This window comes from Condylura cristata, unplaced genomic scaffold (genome assembly GCF_000260355.1).
Source record: "Condylura cristata isolate star-nosed mole 26May11 unplaced genomic scaffold, ConCri1.0 scaffold00014, whole genome shotgun sequence".
NCBI classification, from domain to species: Eukaryota; Metazoa; Chordata; class Mammalia; order Eulipotyphla; family Talpidae; genus Condylura; species Condylura cristata.
Genome location: NW_004567115.1, coordinates 9,739,888 through 9,767,694, shown reverse-complemented (window position 1 = coordinate 9,767,694; position 27,807 = coordinate 9,739,888). Strand labels below are relative to the sequence as shown.

At 35.4% G+C, this 27,807-nt stretch overlaps 1 protein-coding gene across 6 annotated transcripts in view; it reads right to left on the bottom strand.

The window, feature by feature from the left end:
* CEP70 (centrosomal protein 70kDa) overlaps positions 1–27,807 on the bottom strand; it is a 62,840-nt gene that overhangs the window by 3,014 nt on the left and 32,019 nt on the right. For 3 of the 6 annotated variants that reach the window (XM_012724958.1, XM_012724959.1, XM_004682163.2), the window contains exons 9-17: positions 25,953–26,040; positions 25,774–25,862; positions 24,171–24,245; positions 10,959–11,064; positions 4,751–4,921; positions 2,362–2,508; positions 2,025–2,193; positions 1,760–1,874; positions 711–790 (exon numbers count right to left, since the gene is read on the bottom strand). In XM_012724958.1, coding sequence (XP_012580412.1) covers positions 711–790; positions 1,760–1,874; positions 2,025–2,193; positions 2,362–2,508; positions 4,751–4,921; positions 10,959–11,064; positions 24,171–24,245; positions 25,774–25,862; positions 25,953–26,040 — 1,040 coding nt within the window. Of the gene's footprint in view, positions 1–710; positions 791–1,601; positions 1,875–2,024; positions 2,194–2,361; positions 2,509–4,750; positions 4,922–10,958; positions 11,065–24,170; positions 24,246–25,773; positions 25,863–25,952; positions 26,041–27,807 lie in introns of those variants that run through there. The other 3 variants (XM_012724961.1, XM_012724960.1, XM_012724962.1) reach the window with 3 other exon arrangements.

Below are 27,807 nucleotides of genomic sequence, written 5' to 3'. Positions count from 1 at the left end.
GATTTGGTGATGGGAAACCCGTGGGGATTACAATTGAGATGAAAAAAAAAATGTGCAAAATGATGTAAAAATAAACTTTAAAAAAAAAGTGTTATTTTTTATAGTTACAAGTAATCACATTTAAATTAAGAGATGATATATTTTGCCTATGATATTAAACAAATTACATTTTTTTCCCCTTTAAGAGGTATTACTACTAGTAAAGCCTGCAATCTGACAAGAGTATGTATTTTTCTTTGTATGGGTTTATAACTCTCTCTTCCTTTCTACAGACATTTACTACTTTGTTATTTAATGTTACCTAAGAAGGAAAAAATACTTTTATGTAAAAAATACAGTATGTAGATGCTATTTTAAAAACAATCTTTTTTAAGCAAGAAGGGAAAAAAAAACCATTCAAGATCATAAATTCAAACAAATTTCTCATTAGGCAATTACAGAATCAGGGTTAAACTGGGCCCAGTCAAGAGTAGTGCCATTTCTCATTTTAAGATCCCGAAACAAAGGTAAACTCCCTAATTCTTTCAAAGATTTATGCTTCTTTACTCTGTGGACTATTCCCAACTACCTGTCTACAAATTAGGGTTATGTTTCCAGAAATGTTAGTGATTTCCAGGTAAAAACACTAATTGGTGACTAAGGAAAAGAATCCCCACAGGCCAATGACATCATAAGACTCAAAAAGTTCAACCCATCACCAAAGGTCTTACCTAAGACTTCAAGTAGATCATTAGTAAATGCCTGAAATGCTGGGAAAAATTCCTCATGTTCTTCCAATTTGTTGATAATGCTTTTGAAAAAAATGCACAGTTTACACTAAATTATTAATTTAGGGTTCTTGCATCTGATTGAAACATTTTTAAAATGGAAAGAAATTGTCCTGCTAATTTAAATATAAATTCAATGCTTATTTAGTGCAATACTTCCATTTTGAACTCTGTTCTTCTATTACTTTTCTAAAACAAAAAAAAAACCTTAGTGTAAATTTCTGTTCCAAAGCTAAGTCAATGTAACATTCCTAATACAGGAAATTCCACTTAGCTCAAGGTTTCTAGGAGACTATGAGTGTATATCCATTAAAAAAAAATCTTTTATATCTAATATTTTTCTAGACATTAAGTATCAATAGTCAATAAAGATGTGGGAAAACTAAAACCACTTATTGTGACATTTTCCTTTAAAAGTATGAAGTACCAATAAACTCAAGTGTCAGATTAGATAAGGGTTGTTCTTGGAAAATTTATAGATCATAAGGAATGTGTGGTATATGTATGTGTTATCCTTCCCATATGTTGCAGTATGAATTGTGAAGAGGGGAAGAGTTACTTTAAATATAACTGTAATGTTTCACTATCTCAAAAAAAAATAAAGTTTTATATATTAAAGACTAGCTTTAAAATAATTTAACGTTTTCTAATGAAACAATAAGCACACTCTTAGTTTATTCAGTGATTTATGTTGGTATGTGAAGAACAGAACTTATATATATGAAGTTGCCCGGTAGGTTTTCTCCTACCTAAAATTCCCTAGGAGCAAGCTCATCCTATGTAAACTTAAAGGCCATATAATATATTTTTATCTTGAAAATACTTGCTGTTCCCTCTATCCCTAAGGATGTAAGATTGTTTTAGACTGTCAAATTATTTAAAAGATTTTATTCCAAACAGGAAAGATAAATAATTTATGAAGTTTTAAAAGTCTTTAATTTCATCGCTTCAAGCATTCTGGCTTATACCTTGCACACTTTCAAAATAAATACCTTTGGAGGTCTTCGGGTCCCAGTACCTGCATAACATGTTCACTGATATCTTCATTAACCAGTCGACACAATTTTCCAACAGTGTCCACTAGTACACACAATGAGGTTGAACTATCTGCCAAAGAGAAAAAGGATATTTTAAAAATGAATTTTCATAATCATTAAATCAAACACTTTCTGCTTTATCAATATTTTTTACCTACTTTTGGTTGACTTATTAGGAATAATTCTTAAATGGGGGCCAAAAATGATAAAGGATCATCACCTAATTCTAAGAGTTCTTGTATGTGTCTCACAGCATTGTTCATTTCTCCAAGTCTAGTGTAAACTTCATTCATTCGGGGGTAGACTCCATTTAAAGAAGGAACATCAAATAATTTTTGGAAATGAGAAACAATAGCTTCCAAAGTTCGAAAGTTTGGCATATTTCTGTCCTGTCCAAAGGCAAAGATGATAAACACAGGTAGTTCAAATCTTACAAAAATGCCAAATCTTTAATAAAAACTTTAAAAAGAAAAAGAGTTCTAAGTAGAATATAACCACATCATTATCAGTATTTAAGATGAAAATAAAATGTGAGCATTTATGTGTTAAATATTTACCTTTTCCTTATTTTCAACTTCTTCCAACATAGTATCTACTATAAACAACAGATCTTCAACTTTGATACCTTCATTTTCATCATGCTTTTTTAAATTGTGCCAAGGTACCAGTTCTGAAGATAGAATTTTCAAGGACTTATATAAATCCTTTAAAACAAAAAATATATATAAATGGTATTATGATTCTTAATAGTTGCTATAATAATGCTAATAAAATATAATTACTCAGAAACATTTACTATGTATATTCACCACTGTATTTTTTAAATACCATTATCAGTTTAGAAAAAGTCTATTAGATTTCTCTAGGTAAATGTAGGCCTTACAAAGAAACATATCTTGAATCTGGATAGTTTAAGCATTATATGTTATTTAATATTATTATTCATTATTTAAGTAATTGTTAAGTTATTAATAGTTATTAATATTAATGACCTATTAATAGGTCAAAATAAGTATTAATAGGTTTAAAATTATAGTAAGGATTTATTAGAAATATATCCTTTCAAACAAAACAAAAAACTTTTAAAAATAAAGTCATTGAATTATATGAAATTATTTTTTATGGTATGATTTTATACTTTTCAATGATTGCATTGAATAAAAAAAAGTAATGCAGGGTCCCTCCCCTGGTGGCACAGCCGGTGAAAGCACAGCACTAAGAAGCTAAAGCCACTTCAGCATGAGTTGGGTCCCCGCCCCCAACAACCCCCACCCCCTAGGTGATCCACATGAGGGGGCAGACTTCTCCTGATCTCCCACTTCTCCCCTCAGCAGTGTACTTTGTCAGTCAGCCTGTTCAGGTCCCTACTTTATCTCTGGTGTTGCCGCTCACTACCCCAGCTCCTCTGGCTTATACTTCAGTTCTGTATGCATAAATAAATAAACCTTAAAAAAAAGTAATGTATAATAAAGGGCTTGTTCTTTATATATTTTGTCACTGAATTATTTTATGTTACATTGATAATTTACGTACCACAAAATTCATCTTAAGTGTACAACTCAGTGAACAATGTTAAATACATTTACAGATTTGTGCAGCCATCACCATTATCTAATTTAGAACATTTTTATTACCTTGGGGGAAAAAACCATACACTTGTAGTGATCCTCCACTTTCCCCTGTCCTCTATCCCCGTTTTTTATCTGTCTCCTCTGAGGAGAAAAGTGGAGCTAACAATATTCCCTTCTTGCTGGGAAAATCCCAGCAAGGATAATGCCCTGATTTATATAATTAACCACTAATTTTTTTCACCCTCTTCTGAGATATAAAATGGAGGAACCCAGGCCTATAAGTAGCTTTATTAATCCAGCATTGTCACACAATTAAAATGTTTCTTTTTTTATAGTCCATCCTAGTCCTAAATACAAAGTCCATGATGTGACACAGGCTCTTATGAAACTTTTTTTCATTATAACTTTATTTTTTTTTTTTAATTTTTTTTTAAAGATTTATTTATTTGTGCATACAGAACTGGGGTACAGGCCAGAGGCTCAGGGGCAGCGAGAGGCTTCACCAGAGACAGAGTGGGGAGCAGAACAGGCAGATGGACAAAGTACACTGCTGAGGGGAGCAGCGGGCGGGTCAGTAGAGGTCTGCCACGCCATGTGGTCACCTCCGGAGCAGGCGGGAATCAAACTCATGAGGAAGCGGCTTTAGATTCTCAGTGCTGTGCTTTAACCCGCTGCGCCACCAGGGAGGGCCATTATAACTTTATTTTGCAGTTCAGTATCATTACTCTCATTTTCTTATGCTATTAAATCAGAGCTAGTGCTGTATTATTTTTACAAAAATCTAAATTTTAAAGGAACAGAAATTAAATACTACTGACTTTAGCAATTAACATTTCAGTGAACAACTCAAGAACAACAAAGTCCTGAAACTAGAAATAAAGAATACATAGTATCTCTAAAGAAATGTTAATTAATCTTCCATGCACAGGTAAGTATAGATAAGAATCATGCCTGCTATCTTTTCTGTAGAGAATAGATTGGACATAAGCTCAATTTTGAAATAAAGAAAATAACTTAAAATCTTAAGAGAAGATTAAAATAGCTTAAGGATAAGACATTACATCTAGCATAAGGATACCAAAGAAACAAAGCTGAAGGATAGAAGCAGCAAGGACCTGTAAGTGCAAGGTGGATCCACTATAATTTTTAACAAAGTAACAAACCTAAAAATATTTGATTTGGGACTTTAGAAGAGGCAACCTCTATAATAATAGCAGTATCAAATAGGTATAATAAAAATAGATATGTAAGTTGCAAGATTCAAGTTTTAAGCTTCTTTTAGTTTCACAGTTAAAAAATTAAGTCTGGTTCTACTAATAAAGGCTATAGACTCCCATAGATTTTTAAAACATGGAAAGAATATTCAACCCCTTACCTTTAAGGAAGTCAGCTGATCTGCCCACATTTCTATTATAGGAATAAGATGCTCAAATCCACAATCTTGGACAAAATCTTTAGTAAAATGCTGGGCTCCTCCTTTGCTCTGTTTATAAATTATTACTGGAGCTCTCGGGTTGTGAATAATTGAATTGATGCTACACAGGACCTTTTAAAAAGACAGTATTTAAAATGCTCATCACAGTCCTTTCAAAGTGATATATATTAAAAGGTTGCTTTACATGTCAACAAAATCATTTCCAGAGTTAATTTCAGTATTAAGAATATATTTACCCATGGGGATTACAACTGAGATGGAAAAAGTCACAAAATGATGTAAAAATCAACAATTATTAAAAAAAAAAGAAAAAAAAAGAGTATCTTTAGTAAGATTGACAGTTGTATGGAAGTGTAAGTTTTACCAATATGATTAACATACGTTCTAATGAAAAACACAGACTGCAAAAAAAAAAACCCAACATATATTTTTAACAGATTTAGATTTGAAAGTAGTTATGACCTATCATAATCCACATGGGAAGAATCATCATCCAGAAGAATCTTTAGCTAGCTTTCACATTTTTTTATTTCTATCTCTTCCTATTTAAATGAAGATGTTTAAAGGGGGATTTCCTGTTGCTTCAAAGCTTTAGTTAAAAGTTCAAGGTAAAGACAGTGAATAATAAAGTACAAAATATTCTAAAGACAAGTCCTGGAAACATGCAGGTTTTGCTAAGAGGTAAGCTTTGCAAAGTTGATCCTGGATACCAACTAGCTTATCTGGGAAAATGTTAAGAGATTCATTAGACAGGATTCATCAACACAAGTGTCTTTTAAAGGATGTACAGCACCAGTGAGTGAAAAATGTTATGTTTGTGAGAAAAAACAGGTCACACTCCTTTGCCACACTGAATTGGGTAATTGAAATTCTGAATGAGATGATGGACTTTCTCTCAATTTTTCATTAAGAAAATTTTGAAACATACTGAAAATAAAAATATAAACATTGTATTATTATTCAATTAGGATTCTAAAGAGAAACAATCAGAAGGGTGTATTTATTATTATAAGGAATTAGCTCACACAATTATAAAATTGACAGAGCCCAAAGATCTGTAGTTGGAGACACTGGAGAGCTGCTATTGTAATACCATTCCAATGAAGTCTATGGTTTTAGTTCAAGTAAAGGCAGTCAAGAAGGCAGAATTCCCTTTTTAGTCAGAATTTTTGTTCTATTCAGGCTTTCAACAGACTAAAGACACACCACATTGGGGAGGCCAATCTGTTTTCCAGCTACCCATTCAAATCTTAATCCTGAAACAACACCCTCAGAACAATGTTAGATCATATATCTGAGTTCAACTCAAGTTCCCCCTTAAAAGAAATATTACAAATACCCATATAATCAATGATTGTTAACATTTTGTTATATTTGTGCATGCTCTCTAGCAGTTTTTAGCTGAGCCACTTGAATAAAATAGATATAACATGTCACCCTCAAATACTTAAAACATGCATCTTTTGAAAGGAGGCAAATTCTCCCACAGTATCACAAATAAGAAAATTAACTGTAATTCCCTAATACCATCAATACCTGGACTGAAATTTAAATATCTAAATGTGTAGTATGTGACTATAATATCCATGCCAATTGATGAGTTCTATCTTATATATCACCCAAGAAAAAGACCCAAAACAACATGTTTAAAGGGAGAAGAGTAAAGCCATTTTCTATTTACCACCAAATCCAGTCAACTTAATAGTTAACACTATTCATTACACTTTATACTATTACTAAGAGTATAGTATAAAGACAAGATACCATTGTGATACAGATAACCACTGTTACTTTGAACCATCGTCTCTACTCATACTTCAAATTATAACTCACAGGTCTCCTAGTAATATGACTTCAAATGTTTACTTAGGCCTTTTTTCCCCCCACTACAAGAGAATAGATTTCACTTCTAATGTGCTTAAGCATTTTTATGACAATCAGTTTCCCCTCTACTGAATTATTATTGAGAGTAGAGGATATCTTACTTAGCCACATTTATTGACAAAAGACATTGTTACAATGATAAAATGGTAAAATGACCTAAGTAACTCTCAGAGATAGGAATGTAAAAAAGAAAACTCACAAAATAGTCTTATCTGATACAGAGAGAGTTTGCAAATACTGATAGATACTTGATACAGAAAATTATTTTAAGCATAATCATTAGAAAAATGCAAAGAATTAAGACAATGAATATCCTGATTACTTGAGAAGAAAAAAAGGAAAGAAATGGCACGCAAGTTAATGTCTGGGGAAGGAAAGAAACAAGAACCCAAAAATATATATACACACACAAAAAATGGAATCTTACTCAGCCATCAAAAAAAGATAAACTTATCCTATCCACAAGCAAACTGAATGGAGCTGGAAGGGATTATGCTCAGTGAAATAAACCAGAAAAATACTGGATGGCTTCACTATTAGGAGAAATGTAGGGGAACCAAATAAGGGAGTAGGGGAAAAAATTACAATAAATTAAAAACCAAAATTTACAGGCAACTGTAAATTAGAGACATTCTGTAGGGGAGGGAGAGGGATCTAAACAAGGGAGGGAAGAGCACATGGGACTATGGTGATGATGCACCGGTGGATTGGTAGTGTGAATTTTATGGGAACTATACCTGAAAGGAAAAGGCATACATTCTTAAAAAAAAGGAAGAATGATGTTTAAAAAAAAAAAAAAAGTGAATTAAAGGGGGAAAGGATATCATTCATAATTACAATAAAAGTTGTAACATGCCCAAGAAATAAACCTAATAAGAAATAATATAAGAGTTGAACTTTGAAATATAAAAGAACTATTAAGGACTATAAAGGAAGGCCCAAATAAAATTATACGTCGTGACAATTAAACATTATAAAGTTATCATTTCTCTAAGTATTAGTCAAAAAAATTTTTATGGGAGATAAAATGAAATCGCAATTTCAATTTGACAAACTGTCTTAGTCAGTAGAGTAAATGGGCTATATAGATAGAAGGAAAAAAATTTTTTTTAAAGATTTATTTATTTATTCATACAGAACTGGAGGACAGGCCAGAGATGTGGAGGGTGAGAGGATTCACTAGGGACAGATTGGGGTGCAGAACAGGCAGATCGATGAAGTACACTGCTGAGGGGAGCAGCGGGCGGGTCAGGAGAGGTCTGCCACACCATGATGGTCACCTCCGGGGCAGGCGGGGATCGAACTCATGTGGAAGTGGCTTAAGCTTCTTAGTGCAGTGCTTTAACCTGCTGTGCCACCAGGGAGGGCCCGAAGGAAAATTTTTAAAAGAATAGTAACAAGATACTTAAAAGACGTCAAAACCTACCATAAAACTACAGAAATTAAAAGAATATGGAAATGGAAAACAGACTACAGAGTTTAGAACTATACCTATGCATAAGAGAGCACATGGTATATCTGCTCCCCACTCTGTCCCTGGTGAATCCTGTCACCGCCCCTGTATCTCTGGCCTGTACCCCAGTTCTATATGCACAAATAAATCTTTTTTAAAAAAGAGAACATGGTATATAATAAAGTTTTCATGTCAATAAAATAGAAAAAAAATGGTCTATTAGAAACTACAATTCAAATGCCTATAGAAACTAGGTAAGAGCATAAATGAGCAAGGATGTCTGGGGGTTATGACTAACATTAAGAGTACATGCTCATATGTGACAGAAAGGCATAATTCTGCTCAAATAATGACTGCAAAAATTTGTTGCAAGATTGTCTTTTTTTAAAGTGAAGTGAGAATTAGGGGTTTAAAAAATAAAATGCCTTAATTTAAAAAATACTAGGAATTAATTCAAAGTTTAAAAAACCATGTGTAGGTTTTTCACAATGAGATACCACCTCACCCCAGTGAGGATGGCACATCTTCAAACAACTAGCAACAACAAATGTTGGCGAGAATGTGGAGAAAAAGGAACTCACCTGCACTGCTGGTGGGAATGCAAACTAGTACAACCACTATGGAAAACTGTTTGGAGGTTCCTCAAACTGCTAAACATGGAGCTTCCCTACGACCCAGCGATCCCACTCCTAGGTATCTACCCAAAAGATACAAAAACACTGATTGAAAAAGATACCTGTACCCCCATGTTTATTGCTGCTTTATTTACAATTGGAAAAACATGGAAGCAGCCCAAATGCCCAAAAGTAGATGACTGGATAAAAAAGATGTGGTACATATACACAATGGAATATTACTCAGCAACCAAACAAGAGAAACACATGTCTTTTGCAGCAACTTGGATGGAGCTGGAAAAGATCATGCTTAGTGAGATAAGCCAAAAAGAGAAAGAAAAATACCAGATGGTTTCACTCATAGCAGGAGTATAATGGACCAGGTGAGAAAATAACAAAAATAATGAACAACCATATACCAGAGACATTTTGTGGGGGTGGAGTGGGGAATGGGATCAAAAACGGGGGGGTGGGGAGGGAAATGCACGGGATTATGGTGATGGCACACGGGTGACTTGGTGATGGGAAACCCGCAGGGATTACAACTGAGATGGAAAAAAAATGTACAAAATGATATAAAAATAAACTTTTGTAAAAAAAAAAAATGCATGGGAAAAAATTAAAATAATCAGACCACTTAAAAAAATGTGTAGGTTTTTAATTTTATTTCAATAAAATATGAGTGCTTTAATGAGTCAGTAAGCTACCAGGCTCAACTGCCCATCTACTCAGTAAATGGTCTACAAAATCAGTACATTAATCTCTAGGATAATCCACATAGGAAATTAAATTTCAGATGAAATATCTAAATTAAAAAAAAACATAAAAGGGCCTTAAGAAAACACATTTATTCTAGGATAGATTATTATTTCATCTTTGAACATTTAGTAGAACTCATTTGTGAAACTATCTGGTTCTAGGCTTTTGTTTTCTGGGAGGGTTTTAATTATTGTTTCAATTTCACTGCTTGTTATTGGTCTGTTTAAGTTTTATATTTCTTCTCTGTTCAGCTTTGGGTGGCTATATAGTTCTAAGAATTTGTCCATCTCATCTAGATTGAACTTGCTTGCATATAAATATTCATAGTAATCTCTAATTATCCTCTGGATTTCTACTGTCATAATTTTTCCTTTCATTTACAATCTTATTTATAGTTAGGTTTTCTCACTTTTTTCCTTTGTGAGCCTTATTATGGGTTTGTCTATTTTTTTTCAAAGATCAGCTTTTAGTTTCATAGATCTTGTTTGGATTGTCTTTTTTATATCTATTACATTTATTTCTGCTTTGATTTCTGTATATCCACTGGCTTTAAGTTTTTTTGTTGTTCTTTTTCAAGTTCCCTCAACCTGAGAGATTAGGTTGTTTCTTTGGATTATTTCTTGCTTCTTGATATGAGCCTGTATTGCTATATACTTTCCTCTTTATACTGCCTTTTCTGAGTTCCATATGTTCTAGAAAATGTGTTATCTTTATCATTTTCTAAAGGTACTTTTTTTAAAATCTCATCTAAGATTGCCTCATGAACCCAATGGTCTCTCAGCTCAGCAACCATAAAAGACAAATTCATGCCATTTGCAGCAACATGGTTGGAAATGGAAGGGATTATGCTAAGCGAAATGAGTCAGAAGGAAAAAGGTAAAATACCAGATGATATCACTTACATAAAGAAACGAAAAAAAAAAAGTCAAGAAAATGTCGAAACAAATAAGCTGACCATAGAACTAAGGCATTGAGCAAAGTTGGGCGGGAGGTGGCAAACAGAGAGGGATGAATACAAGGAAATGTAGTGATGGTTCATAGGTGATACAGTGGTGGGAGAACTATGGGGACCACAACAATGTAAGAAAAAATTTTAATTAAAAAAATTAGATTTATATACTACTACTACTACTACTTCTAATAATAATTCCTACAACAAAAACAGTAAAAACGAGTAGGGAAAAAAAAATTACAAAATCTTTGAAAAATCAAACATTTTATTACCCTGCTACATCAAGTCTCTTTTAAAGGGTAAATTCTAAGTGAAGTTACCAGCTAGAATGCTTTTAGCCAACTAGGTATGTCATCACAAGACAAAACAGGATAAGCACACACAAATAAAGGATATTAATATTCCTTACCAACTGATGATTTATTATACTGCAAGAGAAACCATGGTTCGTTACAAACACCAGTCTCCTTGCTAGCTGTTTAGTACCTGAAAGTATCTTTGGTCAAGTAGAGCCTGATGCTGACTATCTTTGTTGGGCTCATCTTTTTTCTCTGTGTCATCAGTTTTATTTTGATGGATAAGATTCTTTAATCTAAATGGAGACAAAAAGCAAGGTAACACAAAATGTTTTCCTAAACACATGGATTAAGATGATAAACTAAAACGACCCACCTACCACCCCAACTGGTTTTTAACATATATGTGCATGTAAGCATAATTTATTGTTTTTAAGTTTTAAGCCATGGGCCTCCCAGGTGACATAGGGTTAAAGTCTCAGTACTATCAAGCTATTGCCAGCCACTACTGCATAAATTTGATCCCCTGCTAGGGAGCTGACCCACATGGCACAGCAGACCTCTCCTGTTTTGCCCACTGCTCTCCTCGCAGTGTATTTCAGTAAATTCATCTGTTCTGCTCCCACTCCTCAACCTCCTCCCTGTACCTTTGTTCTAGTTCTTGTACACATAAATAAATCTTTTTTTTTTTTAAAAAAAAAAGACAATAGTCATTAGCAAATAAAATACTCTCAATAGACCACAATTTAGAAGAAACTCCTGAAAACAAGTAATCAGACTGAAGAAGAAAGTTCTAACCACTCCCCAGCACTGACAGAAAAGCACAAAAGGAAAGAAATACAACAAAAGATGAAAGCAATTTCCAAGTGCTCTAATCTTAGAGGCCATCAGGAGAGAAACAAGTAACAATGAGCAGGGTAAGTGGTTGGTGTATGGGTTGATCCTTCCTTTCCCATACTCCACTTGTGTAATAACAGCTAACAGAGATGACTGAGCCGATAGAAGGGAGGGAAACTAAGAATCTTCATCCCAAGTGAAATTAGAACTCCAATAGAGAGTCTCTTTGCCTGGAAATTTGTATGTGTGCATAGCCACCTAGCATCTCATTCTTCTCCAAATATCTCTAAAATTACACCATACCAGGCATTCTTCCTCTTAACCCACGTGCCTTTGGGAAAAAAGCTGTCTCTATAAAGTACTTCAAATTAGCCATCTCAAATCTGAGTATACCTGTTAGTTTACTACTGAATACTGATCCATTGAACTGACTCCATGACTCTAATAAGCTCTGCATGCTGTTTGAAAACAGAATGGTAATATTATAATACTCCATCAGGTTATCTGTATGCTAAAAACCAATCAATGACTTCCCACTGCTTTGTGAACTTGGGTTCACATTTGACTTACTTGGGTTAGCATTTGAACACCATGCCATTAGTCCTAACCCCAAATTCTTCCTTCCATACTGCTATTCTACAATTAGCTATTCCAGTCAGTCACCTGTACTGTTTATCTTCACTCAATTAATATTCTGCTTTTTGGTGAGTACATACCATTAACAAAACGTCAGACTTAGCACCTAAGAGTCAACCTCTTTCCTCTAGTAGTCATTTTCTACTTCACTGCTACCTAGTTACCATACTCACTTACTTTACAGTTTACCCAAAGGCAGTGCCGGGAGCAAGCATATTATCTAGAATACAAAAGGGACATAGAAAAGCCAATATGGTCTCTAATGGGAATACAAATAAACTGATATTATTTGAACGTAAATGTTATTCTTATCAATGAACTGTCTGTAACTCTGATTAACAAATATTATGATAAAATTTTAGCTATCAATGCTATAAACTAAACATATAATAGTGTGCACTATCTGAGAAATGAAATGTAAAAGGAATAGTGATTCTCTCATTTAACAATGCTTGTAACTCATTGGGTGCCTGATGATAAAGAAACTCAAGCACTTTACATATTAATTTACTTAACCTCACTTTTTCTGAGTTTACAGAAGATAAGGAATAGTAACAGTTAGGGATCTATGGGAAATTAACTTTTGGTTCACCTAGTCTCACAGTAAATGGTTGCCACATTGTATTATTCCTGTAAAACTTTGTATTCCACAAACCACACAAATGTAAAAATAACTGAATCCAGGAAAAAAAGTTGTTAGAAACCAAGTTGTTTATAAATGATGTAGCTTTGCAAGCAGAGAATAAAGAAAAGCAATTAACTGATGCTTCGGGAGGTAAGTGATCGCTTAATTATCTTTGGAGGCTATCTCCAGAGATATTAAAAATGCAGAGACAACAGAGCAGGATGTTGGTTTGAAGACACCAAAACAATGAAGACAAACATGGAGCTCCTAGTCAAAGAAATTGAGGTTAAAAAAGGCAAGGAAGAAAATGCAACTTGCCTACAGCCTAACACTGGGCATCATTAGAGAAAAGGCTGGTTGCAGTTCCTCATTCTAAATTTTCTTAGAAAAGTTGAAAGGGCATTTGCTATGCACTAGTGAAGCTGTTTCCCCAATAATAGTCTATATTCTAGCAATTCTAGCTCTTGTACCCAGGGGGAGAAAAAAAATCACTTGCGAACAATGCAACTTCTATATATTAACTTCTACATTATTAATCATTTCCCTACTTTGCAATAGTGTATGAATTAAAGGGCATTTTAGAAACCAATACTGAAACAGAATAGTTTATACTTAGAAATGTGCTAAGTTTGTTTTGTTGTTTCCTGAAGGTCATGAAAATCCTCTAAGAGTGATGTAGGATCATTCTCCCCAAAAACATTCAGACAAGTTTTTCTTTTTCCAATACATGTTACCTTGATTATGTGGAATTAAGGTCAATCAAGACCCTGTGGGCCTCAGAAGAAACTGTTACCTGAACCTTAATGCCTATCACCTAGGTTTAGGGACAACTTCAGAAATGATCAGAGAAACCTATCTTAATGCAGAGCAAACACCTAGAGGCAAGTTTTTGTGTCATGAAGTTGTCATCTCTTAGTCATGTGATACCCACTCCTCATTCCTTGATAACCCAGACCCCCTATATCTCCCATTCCCTGGCACAGAATATAAACCTCCTTTACTTTAGTATTTATAGCTATGTTACTAAGCTGGTCTTCTCTCCTCCTTATCTGTCTGATGTTGATTTGTTTGTCTAGCTAGAAAAGGACAAAGGGTTTAGGGATTTTTCTCCTATGCCCCAATAGCAGTTGAAGTATAGTTTACAGCATAGCCAACAGCAATGGCTTTTTTCCTTTTTTCAGATGGTCGGAAACCCATAAAAAAAAGGAACTTCTGGCCCTCCCTGGTGGCGCAGCAGGTTAAAGCGCAGCACTAAGAATCGAAAGCCACTTCCGCATGAGTTCGATCCCTGCCTGCCCCGGAGGTGACCACATGGTGCAGCAGACCTCTCCTGATCGGCCCGCTGCTCCCCTCAGCAGTGTACTTCGTTGATCTGCCTGTTCTGCCCCCCATTCTGTCTCTGGTGAATCCTCTCACTGCCCCTGCAACTCTGGCTGTACCCCAGTTCTGTATGAATAAATCTTAAAAAAAAAACCACACCATAAATGCTAAAAAAAAAAGGAACTTCTAACTTAAAATATTCAGTGCTGTCCCATTTTCTATAGCCATCTTTCTAAGTTTCTGTAACTTTTAACTGAGTCATGGAAGCTTTTCCATGATATCACAGTGACCCCCATTCTGGAGATGAGAAATGAGTTGAAAGTAGAATGCCAATTTTGCTACTAAAATATCATGCTAATTTAGTCACAACAATACAAGACAAATGTGCACATCAGTGTGAGCCTCTCAAAATTATATAGTCCTTGAGTCCTTTCCCCACACTCCTATGATTTTTGAGTCAATTAGTAACAAAAGAAAAAAAAGGTTGGCAATACTAAAGGCACAACTCTGAAGGCAACTGTTTCTCTGGCAAAGAAGTCCAGCTCCATGTCAAAATGCTGTGTTATCTTTTAGGTCTAAATGACAGGTAATGACAAAGGCTTTGCCTGGAAGGCTTCATGAAGAAAGCCTCAAACACCAGACTCACGCATAGCCTACATACAGCAATCTCTAGAGAGTTGCTGTCAAGGACTCAGCTCCACTATCCCATGCAACCCTTACCCCTGGTCAACTATCCTCAACTGCATTTCTGCATTTATAGCCCTAACATTCATCCTGAGGTTTCTTTATTGGGGATCCCTGAAGGGGGCATTTTTCACTTCTCCTGATGAGGTGAGGAGAACTCAACTAAAATACTCTACTTGCCGAGATCTGACAAAATGGCAGCAGAGTGAAGACACCGAAATCATTACGTCCCAAGCTCAGACAGGAATATAAGACTAAAAACAGACTGTAGACTTACATACTATGAGCTTCAACCCAACTGAGAGCACCCTGGACTCACTAGAAGGAAGATAACTGAGGGATTGGGGAGCTCTGATTGGGGAGCTCCAATAGCAGAGAGCCCAGGTACTAGGAAGTGCCTCAGATGGCCCCCCTAAAGCCCTAGAGGTAAAGTGAGACAATTCAGCTCACTGAGTGGAACCCAAACTGTGGGAAAAGACTGCTCAGAGTGGGTACCTAGAGCCCTGGAGGTAGAGAGGAAGAACTAGCAACTGGGGCAGCTGGGAGGCTTGCAGCCCTTCCACCACTCCCTGTATCCCCCACCCCAAAGCTGAGGCCTGGACACTTGTGCACCATTAAGGGGAAGCCCAGCAAGGCTCACAAAGCCCTAGAGGTAAAAGGGGGAGAAAAAAAAGTTAAATGGATTCAACCAAAGGCCCAAACCTGGGAAGCTACAACAATTTTAACCCTCCCTCTATCCTCCATGGGCACATCCTAGCATAGAGGACCTAGGAAGCATCTCAGATGGGAGACTTGCTACAGGTCTACCTGCTTATCGCATCTACCCACAATACCTGCAGTAAAGCCCTGGAGTTAAAGAGACACAACTCAGCTCTGTAAGTGGATCCCAAGCGGTGGGGAAAGACTGCTCAGAGAGAGACTGATCAGACTGGGCACAAAGAACCCTGTAAACACTGAGGGAGGACTGGCAGCCTGCACAGCTGGTAGGCTTGCAGCCCTTCTGGCACTCCCTACATCCCCAGCCCCCACAGCAGAGGTCTGAAGGCCTGTGAGCCAGTCCTACAAGGCTCACAGTATTCAGAAAGTAAACAAAATCCGTGACTGACTGAAAGATAGGCCCAGCTGCAGGGAGACTTACAACACTTCTAACGCGCCACACCCCCCATGGACACATCCAAGCATAGAGGGAACCTGGGACATCGGAAAACTACAAAGATCTACAGGCACCTTTCAGAGACTAGGACTCAATGTGTTACTGGAAGAAGCTGAACACCACAAGAGACCCTTGACTGTTATTGGCTGAGAAAAAAGACGAAGTTCCACACAGTGGGGACTGGAAAAACAGGAGATACTGAAACAAAGCACAGCTCAGAATATCCTCCACAACTGAAGTGTCTGGAAGTCCCATGGCCATCCCAGAAAGAACATCCAGAAAGAATGCCAGTTAGTAATAGCAACACCATGTTTCAATGAATAGAAAGTATCAGAAAATATACAACAGGGAAAAGAAGACAAACAAATACCCAAAGCAAGTCCACAGGGGAAAAATTCACCACAAAAAGATCAGTCACCAGAAATCACAAAACAAAAAAAGAGGATGAAAAATGAAATGGATGAAAAAAAATGATGAGGCAAGGTATCAAGGAGTTGAAGAAAGGAAACAAAGAACTGAATGCAAATGAGGAATTGAATGAAAGAAATGAAAAAGAAAAAAAATGATATGAGGCAAGCAATCAACAAATTAAATAAAGAAAATGAGACCTTAAAAAAGAAAATAGAAGAAATGCTGGAGATGAAAAGGCCACTAGAGGAGATAAAGAATGCTGGGGAAAGTAATGAAAACAGAATAGAGGAAATGGAAGAACGAATAAGCACCCTCAAACACACAGAAATAAAAAGAATTAAAACAGAAAAAGAAAGAAGTAAAAAGGAAAAGGAATGAAGAAATACTTCAAGAGCTATCTGTCACCACGAGGAAAGGAAGCATCAAAGTTATAAGTCTCCCAAAGGTGAAGAGAAAGGCCAAGGAATTGAGAAAATATTCACAGAGATAATAGAAGAGAACTTCCCAAATATATGAAGATGAAAGTAAACATCCAAGAAGCAAGAACACCATACTACCATGATAATAGGAGAAAAACAGCAAGACACATCATAGTAAAACTACCAAGAATACAAGACAAAGAAAAGATAACGAGAATGACAGAAGGGAAGAAACAAATAACCTATAAAGGGAATCCAATCAGGCTGACATCAGACTTCTCCAAAGAAACACTATAGGCACAAAGAGAGTGGAGGGACATATTCAACAAACTCCAAAGCATTAAATGCCAACCAGGAATACTCTATCCTGTGAAGTTCTCCTCCCTCTACAAAGAAAGGAGGACATTTTCAGACAAACAGAAACTCCACAATTTTGTCATAACTAAACCCCCACTCCAAAAAATACTATAAGAGCCCTCAAACCAAATCCAACAGAAGAATGAACAAGAACAGTTCAAAGTAAGAAATAAAAATAAAAAAGGACCACAAAAAAGGCAAATATAAGTGCCAATATATCAACATTATCTTTTAATGTAAATGGCTTAACCGCATCAATAAAAAGACAATGAGTTGCAGGATGGATTAAAAAACAGAACCCAACATTCTGCTGTCTACAGGAAACACATCTAACTACAAAAGATAAAAACAGATTGAAAATAAAAGAATGGAAAACAATCCTACAAGAAAATGAACCAAAAAAGAGGGCAGGAACAGCTATATTTATACTAGACAAAATAGACTTCAAACTAAAAAAGGTTAAAAGAGACACAGAAGGCCACTACATTATGATTAAGGGGACAATACAACAAGAAGACATAACAATCATCAACATATGCACCAAATGAAGGAGCACCAAAATATATCAGGAAACTACTGTCATCTATGAAAATGTTTATCAGAGAAAATACATACATAGTAGGAGACTTCAACACACCACTCTCAACAATGGACAGATCAACAAGACAAAAAATACAAAGACACTAAAGCTCTGAACAAGGACCTGGACAACATGGGTCTAACAGACATCTATAGAACACTGCACCCCCGAAAATATGAGTACACATTTTTCTCAAATCCACATGGATCATTCTATAAGATTGACCACATACTGCATCACAAGATAAATACCAATAGATACACTAAGATCAAAATCATACCATTTTCTCTGACAATGAAGAAATCAAACTAGAAATAAACCATGTGAAGAAGGCAAGGAAGCCCACCTACCACACAGAGATTGAAACCCACACTACTGGAGGACCATTGGATCAATGAGGAGATCAAAGAAAAAATTAAAAAATACCTTGAGAAGAACAATGACAACACAAGTCTCCAAAAGGTATGGGACACATTAAAAGCAGTTGTAAGAGGAAAATATATAGACATACAGGCTCACATAAAGAAAAAAGAAATAACGCAAAGAAACAACCTAATCTCCCACCTTAGAGAACTGGAAAAAGAAGAACCAAAAAACCCAAAAGCCAGTAGGAGACAGGAAATAATAAGTCAAATCAAAATAAATGAAATGGAAGTTAGGAAAACAATCCAAAAAAATCAATGACACCAAAAGTGGTTCTTCGAAAAAATAAACAAGAGAGACAGACCACTACACAGGCTCACAAAGAAAAAATGAGAAAGCACAAACAAACAGAATCATAAACGAAAGAGGAGAAGTCACAACAGATCCAGCAGAAATCAAAGACTAATCAGAGAATACTATGAACAACAATATGCAAACAAGTTCAACAATTTATTAGAAATGGACAAATTCCTACAACTCTACAACCACCCAAACCTAGATAAAGAAGAAATGGAACAACTAAATAGGCCAATTACAAGCAAGGAAACTGAAGTGGTAATCAAAACCCTCCCCAAAAATAAAAGCCCAGGACCAGATGGATTTACAAATGAATTTTACTGAACGTTCAGAAAAGAACTAGTGCCTATTCTACACAATCATCAAAAAAATCAAAAAAAGAAAACTACCACATACTTTCTACGAAGCCAACATCACACTAATACCAACACCTAACAAAGAAAACACACAAAAAAGAAAACTTCAGACCAATCTCTCTAATGAACACTGATCAAAAATCCTCAATAAAATCTTAGCCAACAGAATCCAACAATGCATTAAAAGAAAATACACCATGTCCAAGTGGGTTTTATCCCAGGAGCACAAGGATGGTTCAACATCAGAAAATCAATTAATGTAATGTATCACATCAATCGACAGAAAAATAAAAACCACATAATCATATCAATAGATGCAGAGAAGGCATATGACAAAATTCAACACCCATTTATGTTTAAGGCCCTCGAAATCTTCAGAATAGAAGGAACATACCTCAACATGATAAAAGTCATATGTGACAAACCCACAGCCCGTATTATCCTCAATAGAGAAAAGCTGAAGCCCTTCCTTTAAGATCAGGAACAAGACAAGGATGTCCACTATCGCCAGTGCTCTTCAACATAACGTTGGACGTTCTAGCCAGAGCAGTAAGACAGGAAAAAGATATGCAAGGAATCCAAATAGGGAAAGAAGAAGTAAACTGTCCTTATTTGCATATATGTTAATTTACATGGAAAACCCTAAAAACTCCAGAGAAACTAATCAAAATCATCAACCATGTTAGCAAGGTAGCAGGATATAAAATCAATACACAAAAGTCAGATGCTTTCCTATACACACCAATCAAAAGCAGGAAATAAAAAAAAAATCTCCTTTTCAATTAAGACAAAAAGAATCAAATACCTGGGAATCAACCTAACAAAAGAGGTAAAAGACCTATACAAAGAAAATTACAACACTGTTAAAACAAATTCAAGACGATACCATGAAATGGAAAGACATCCCCTGCTCCTGGATCAGAGATTAACATCATCAAAATGGCCATCTTACCAAAAGCAATATACAGATTTAACGCCATCCCAATAAAAGTCTCAATGACATTCTTCAAAGAAGTAGAAAATACATTGATGAGAGTCATATGGAACAACAAAAGGCCTCGAACAGCCAAAACTCTCAAGACTGAGAATGGAGGCATTACAATCCCAAACTTCAAGCTATACTACAAAGCCATAATAATCAAAACTGCATGATACTAGAACAAAAACAGACATACTGACCAGTGGATTCAGATAGAAAACCACAGGTTTATGTGCAGCAAGTGGTGCTGGGAAAACTGGGAAGCTACATGCAAAAAAATGAAACTAGATCACTAAAAACTGGGAAGCTACATGCAAAAAAATGAAACTAGATCACTACTTCACACCATACACAAAAATCAACTCTCAGTGGATTAAAGACCTAGACATAAGAATGGAAACCATAAAATACCTGGAAACAGCCCAAATGCCCAAAAGTAGATGACTGGATTCAAAAGATGTGGTACATATACACAATGGAATATTACTCAGCAACCAAAAAAAAATAAACACATGCCTTTTGCAGCAACATGGATGGAGCTGGAAAAGATCATGCTTAGTGTACTAAGTCAGAAAGAAAAGGAAAAATACTAGATGGTTTCACTCACAGCAGGAGTATAACGGATCAGGTAAGAAAATAATCATGAACAGCTATGTACCAGAGACTTTTATGGAAGTGGACTGGGAATGAGATCTAAAACAGTGGGGGGAAGGACATGCACTGGACTATGGTGATGGCACATGGATGATTTGGTGATGAGAAGCTCATAGAGATTACAACTGAGATGGAAAAAGGCACAAAATGATGTAAAAATAAACTATTATTTTTAAAAAAGAAATACTCCACTTTCCATTCTAACTCAGTAGTTTTCCCATGCCAAGCCTACCCCCTAAGTCAATGAAACAGAAGTCTTTTGTGCAAGGTTCCTATCTAGCAAGGTGTTTCCTCCCATCTGTGCTACATGTCACTGACTAACCCATGCTTGGTGCCATTGCATGAGGGGAAAATGAAATGCTGAGGAGTCAGTCCTTTTCTTTTTGGTCTTTCTTATCTACTATAGTAATTGAATAAAGCCTTGATTGTTAACTTCAGTTTGGCTCAATGTCCATCTTTCACCTCTCAGCTCAGCATCACAGGGTAGTGATCCTAGGGTAGCAAGACTGATTTTGTATTCTCCTAGCAAAATATAAATACTGTGGAGCCAACTCTTACACAGATTCTGTCTTTAACTGCCATGTTGGGAATTGTAGAGGAGTTGCTAAGCGCAGCCTGACCCTGTTTTCTCCTTATCAATAACTAAGAAAGAAACAAGGGACTATCTGTTGATTGTTACAAAAGGCTCCACACTATACATTTTTGCCTAAGACTCTTGTTAAGCCATTATAAGACAGAATAACCAAACCAAAGGTTACAGCACATATGACCCAAGCTCAGATCATTTCATTGCCTAATCCTTAAAATTTCCCATTTCCTAACCCTGATAAAACTGCCCTTTATAAAGGGATTTAGACCCAAATCCCTATTTTCAAGTAAATGCTTTCTTAATTATATTCGTCAGATTGTTTCATGGTCATCAATAGCACTGAAGGATGAGATGGAATTAGTATAGTCATTTTGATTATCTAGTACAGACAGACTTATTAGATCACTTCCTAGCAAAAGAATTTTATAACCAACCTGTTCGTAATATTAATTCAAAAAGGAGAGTCCATGTTTTCCCGTGTTAAGTTAGAACAATCTCCTTTGAAACTGAAGGTTGGTTATTTGAAAGGTAACTACAAATATATAGAAAAAAATGTTTTTCTGGTTTTATAAAATGGAAGATACTTTCTCCTCATATTTCCTTTGGAAAACTAGTAGTCATAAATTCTTCATCTCTGTAAGAAGTATGTAGGTCTATTTAAAAGCTAAATTAACCCTCTTGTCAATTTTACATTCTGGGGTTGTCTTTCTTGGAAATCCTGGCACCATCTCTTTGAAAAGTGGACAGAAAGGAGGGTATATGGTGTATAGATGCCTATGAAGTTTAATTTTTCCTTTGAATAAAGAATGAACATGTATGTAATTACTACTGCCCGGTAATAAAAAGGGTGAGATTGTCTGTATTTGCAGTTCCTTTAGCAGGCTGCCCACCAAATAGGCTACTGATGTCAATTCATTAAAAAGCTGCTTCCTTTTCCTTCTATGTATGTGGAGAGGATTCACTCCTTGATAGATTAGATAGATAGACGAACAGACAGATGGACAGAGAGGCAGAAAGCCAAATCTCATGATTCATGCATGGTAGCTGTGTTCTATAAAGTCACCAGAAATACTGCAGAGTATCAAGTGAGTAATAACCTTGCTTTTTATTTGATAATATTTAAAGACATCTTGCTTAAAATACTGACTTATTAACATAGAACTTACTGCCAACACCATGCCTAATAAGAAGATAACTCACTCTTCGCAGCATATGTATTTTCTCCATAAGGCACATCACAGTATTCTTGCAGTAGGAACACTAGACAGCATTTCACTACCAATTGGGGGCCATCTTGGAGAAATCGCCAACAACAACAAAAAGTGGTACTATGACTACAAGACAGATGCTTATTTATAGTGTGAGAACTGAAATAAGAGGGGCAGACTGCCATTTGAAGGACAGTTGGAAATGTGTGCACTGGGCATGTCCACAAATGATTGTGATGTTGTAATTATTGCTTTTAGGGTTAAAAGTAAATGTTAGCAGGTAGGAAAATTTATAAATATGAAATTTGTGAATAACAAGGAATGACTATATATATCTACGTGTGTGTGTAAATCCCTGAATGTATGCGTGTGAAGTCAGTAAGATTCCTATGAAGGAGGATCAGGATATGAATCTCCTATCATGTTTTTCTGCAGCCTTCCATTCTTTATCAAATCCAGTATAAAAATAAACTAAACCATTTCTTCAGATTTTCATTTCCTTATAAAGGCTCCAAGTCACATAAAATTTATGTTAAATAAGTGTGTATCCTTTTCTTATATTTATCTTTGTCAGTTTAATTTTTAGGCCAAGCCAGGGACACTCTGAAAGATAAGTAGTTTTTCCTCTCTCCTATACACCTTGTCTTCTGACTTTTCACCTCCCTTACTTTTCCTTTTCCCAGTTGTTTCTTGACCAATATTCCCATCTAGGTTAATACACCAGCAGCTATCTAGTCATTCAGACCTTTTAAAAATAATTTTCCCCCTCAGTGCCTATGTCCAATCTACTATCAAGTTCCACTCGTTCTTTCTCTAATAATCCCAAGCACTTTGACACTAACATCCACTACTGTTAACCTATGACCATGTCACCACTATCTCTTGTCCAAACACAAACAATAGCAACTCAGACACTATTTTTTTCATTTAGTATTTATACTATGACATTGTCTTGTTTGTTTTTTCAATGTCCTTCTCCATTCATGTAATCTCCACGAAGGTAGGGATCTTTCCAACTTGGTTTACCATTGTAACTCCAGGACCCACAATGTCAAGCAGCAAGTAGAAGCACTATAGTTATCCAAAATATTACAGTATGGTAGTAAGGAAAATATATTAAATGGTGAATGCTTCCTTTCCAAACACTCCTCTTTTTTCAGTTCCTAATCTTAGTTTAACATAATATGTAATTCCTGGCTGTTCAATCTACTTGCCTTTCACTATGGTATGTGATGCCACAGAAAGGTAGAAACACAGTTGTCACTGAAAATTGAATCAATGTATCTGATATAACTGATTTAGTAATATCCTGTGCATATATTAAGTTTTCAAAATATTTCATCCCAATTTTCTTCACAAAACTTACGTTTACACTTAGATACCAGAAAACACTATTTGAGGACCAACTTCTGAAATTCTGAGTACATGATATTCAAAGTTAAGAAAGGCACAAGTGGTAGATATGAATGGCTCACTGCATTCATTGTACTTTTAAAGTATGATGAATATACATACTATTCAGGTTATAACTACCTCCAACAAAGATGTGGGGCTTGTTATCTCTAATTTCTATGATTTTCTTGCAATTCCTTCTTTATTTCCAAAGCCTGTCTTCTAGTTAAAATCTTTGATCTTTACTATTATCAAATAACTACTTTTTTCTTGTTCTTATTTAAGGCTATTATTTAGTAAAATCCAAGGTGTATACACTTGTATAATAGCCAAATTAGATACATTCCTTCTAATGTCACCTCAATACATTAACCTGTAATTTCAAGCTAAGGTCACTGTAGGATAAGCATGAAGTGAGCTGACAGATAATGAAAATAAACAATACAAAACTCAAAGATGTAACATTGATAAAATATAATTACCTGATGCTTTTCATAAGGGCTTTCTCCAGTTTCTTTACCTGATGTTTATAAAGTCTTAATTCATGTTGTGTGGGCCTGTGGAAAATAATCATACTGAATGAATTTATTGAATAAAACTATAAAGATACTTAATAATAAACAACAGAGTATACCATTCTACTTTTGATAAATATGCTTATTAATCTTAAACTATTTCATATTTGCTATGGAAGTATTATGTCACTATTTCTTCAGTATATTCTCTGCTCAAAACTTTTCAACCACTTTTTATCTTGGTAACCTACTATTTCTTTTTAATTAAATATTTTAAATGTTCAAAAAATAATAGTATTAGTATGAAACTGTACAGTTTCATAAAAGTTGAATATTAATGATTTGTTTGAAATCCTTTTAACTGTGTATATATATATATATATATATATATATATGTCCCTCAATTTTGGCATTACTCTACTTCCTATTCCATAGGTAACTCTTTACCATAAACTCACTATTATTCGCTCCCATGTTTTAAAATACTTACTATATACTTATATTATCATAAATTTACATATTACTGTGACAGGTTTTTAAACTTTATTTAAGTAGCTTATGCTATAGATATCACTCCCCTTTCCAATAAAGTATCAGCATTATGCATAACATATTTTTTCTGCCATTGAATTATTCCAAAGGGTAGTGTTAAAGTTGTTCAATGAGAGTCTGTTAAATGAAAAGTCTCGAAAATAGTCATTCCCTATGGGTATCAATGTTGACAGGTATCCTTCTGTAGGTATGCTAGACCTTTTGTTGTATGCCATTTAAATGTTTTGATTATCTTCTCCTTCCATAACATATGGATAAGATGAATAAGTCATTCTAGATCCTGGTGGTGCAACAGATTAAAGTGCAGCACTGCAAGCTAGCCATAGCCATTTCAGTGCAAGTTCAATCCCTGCCCTGGAGGTGACCCACATGGCGCAGCAGACCTCTCCAGTCTAGCCCGCTGCTCCCCTCAGCAGTGTCCTTTGTCAACTTGCCTGTTCTGCTCCCCACTCTATTTCTAGTGAATCCTCTAGCTGCCCCTTACCCTCTGCTAGCTATACCCCAGCTCTGTATGCATAAATAAATAAATCTTAAAAAAAAAAAAAAAAGCTGCTGCTAATGGTGCAGCAGACCTCTCCTGTCTCACCCACTACTCTCCTCAGCAGTGTACTTCATCAATCTGCCTGTTCTGCTCCCCACTCTGTCTGTGGTGAATTCTCTCACCGCCCCTGCACCTCTGGCCTATACCTCAGTTCTGTATGCATAAATAAGTAAATCTTTAAAAAAAAAAAAAAGTCATTCTAAAGTAATCTGGGAATGGGAAACCTGCTGGTATAAAACTGAATCTACTTGAGTTCTGACCCAGTTTAATCTGCTTCAGTGTGGACTCCTATTTTTTACTTCCCTATCCTACTTACACATTCTTGTTTCTTCCATCATGATAGACAAGTGACTAAAAAGAGAAGTATATCTCCAAGATTAGCTATACAGTAAAGGGGCAGGATGATCATTTAATATCCCAAGTACTGACATATGTTTATTTTCCAAAGGATAAATAAAAATTACAAATGTCTCTCACCTGGTTTCCAAAGCTTTCTGGAGATTCAGCTTTTCACTCAAAAGTACATCAATCTTACAGTTTGCTTCTTTGAGTTGATTCTGCAATGACTAGAATACATTCCATAGAAAAAAAGTTACTTTCCTGGGATATTATTTTACTTTTCCATTAAAGTATTTATTAGTCATGCCATCCCATACCGTTAGAAGGCCTCTATAACTTGGTGAGGCATCTAGACTGCTATAATCTTTTTCTTCTTCTGACTGACTTTCATCTTCTCTATATTGCCTATGAAAAGATACACACATTGTACATTTTATGACAAGTCTCAGAAGAAAAAAATTACCTAATACAAATTAAGTCATATTAAAATAAGGGTTTTAAGACTTCTCCAGAAAATTCAGGCCAAATTTCCTACTTGTTCTTACAGAGAATGGTATTAGAACACACTAATACTATATAAACTAAATATTAATATACTATGTATCAGTTCACTAGGTCCTTAATTAGATGCAAGAGTCAAGCAAATGAGACTGTCTTGCTTACTACTATCTCTCACAGCAAGAATGTGGGACATGAGAATGGGGTTAAAAAGTATCAGTGAGTGAATAAGTATATTGTTTTTTTCTTTCAGTACTTTTAGATCAACAAAAAACATGAAAAAAATGCAGAGTATAAGTGGACAAAGCAACAGATTTAACAGTCCCAATTCAATTTTTGATACCATTAACCAGTTTTCTGAATAGGTCAATCACTCAAAATTTGTCTTCTCATCTGTAAAACAGAGATACTATCTATCATATCTACCTCACAGAACTGATGTGAAAGTAAGACACTAAAACACTCAGTGATCTCCATAATGCTAACACTAACACTGGGCTTGTCTATGTAGTAACCAAGTTTCATGTGAGTAAAAAGCACCTAAGCATAGATGACTGAGGAATTAAACTTTTATTTTTATTAAAATTTAGAAATTGAAGAAGTATAAAATATTTTTTTCTGTTAAATACCACCTTATTATTTAGAACGGAAGTTCTTTTTTTAACTGTTGCCATCAGGTAACATTACTACTGTAGCCTTCTGTGCACTGGGCATGTGTATGGTTTGTAATACTACACATACACACCACCAGTTTAGTCTCCTCCATGAACTGATTCAATTCAAATGAGTTTTTGGTAACACTATAGTGCTTTATTGAACACTGCAGTACTCACTTATCTATTGTGGTTTATGACTAATAATATAAATCATAGTTAATAATTAAATTAATATACTTATTTTAAGAACTATTTTTCTAATTTAAAAATTATGGACAGATTTTTAACAGAATGGAACTAATGACATCTAAAACAAAACCCTAAAAAATTTCCAAATGAATGTTATAATTTGCTGAAGAACAAACAAGAAACTTATTGGTTCACAAATGACAAAAAAAAAAGTTAAATTGGACTTCATCACAATTTTAAAATTCTGGCACTTCTATAAACACAAGAACAAAAAGACAACCCAAGGCCCCTCCCTGGTGGTGCAGAGGTTTAAAGTGCAACACTATGTAGCTATCTATAGATGCTGCAGCATGAGTTCTTTCCCCAGCCAGGAAGGTGATCTACATGGTGTGGCAGACCTCTCCTGTCTGGCCTCAAACTGCCATTCTGCTTCCCATTCTGTCTCTGGTGAATCCTCTCATTCCCTGCACCTCTGACCTGTACCCCAGTTTTTGTTGCATAAATAATCTTTAAAAAAAAAAACTTAGAATTCAACAATATGAAGACAAAAATTCAATCAAAAAAATAGCAAAGAACTCAATTGCTCAACAAAATATGCAAATTAGGGCCCTCTCTAGTGGCGCAGTGGGTTAGAGCACAGCCCTAAGAAACTAAAGCCACTTCAGTGTGAGTCTGATCCCAGCCCTACAGGTAATCCACATGTAGCAGACTTCTCCTGATCAGCCCGCTACTCCCCTCAATGGTGTACTCCATCAGTCAGTCTTTTCTGCTCCCCACTGTCTATGGTGAATCCTCTCATCACCCCTGCACCTCTGGCCTGTACCCCAGT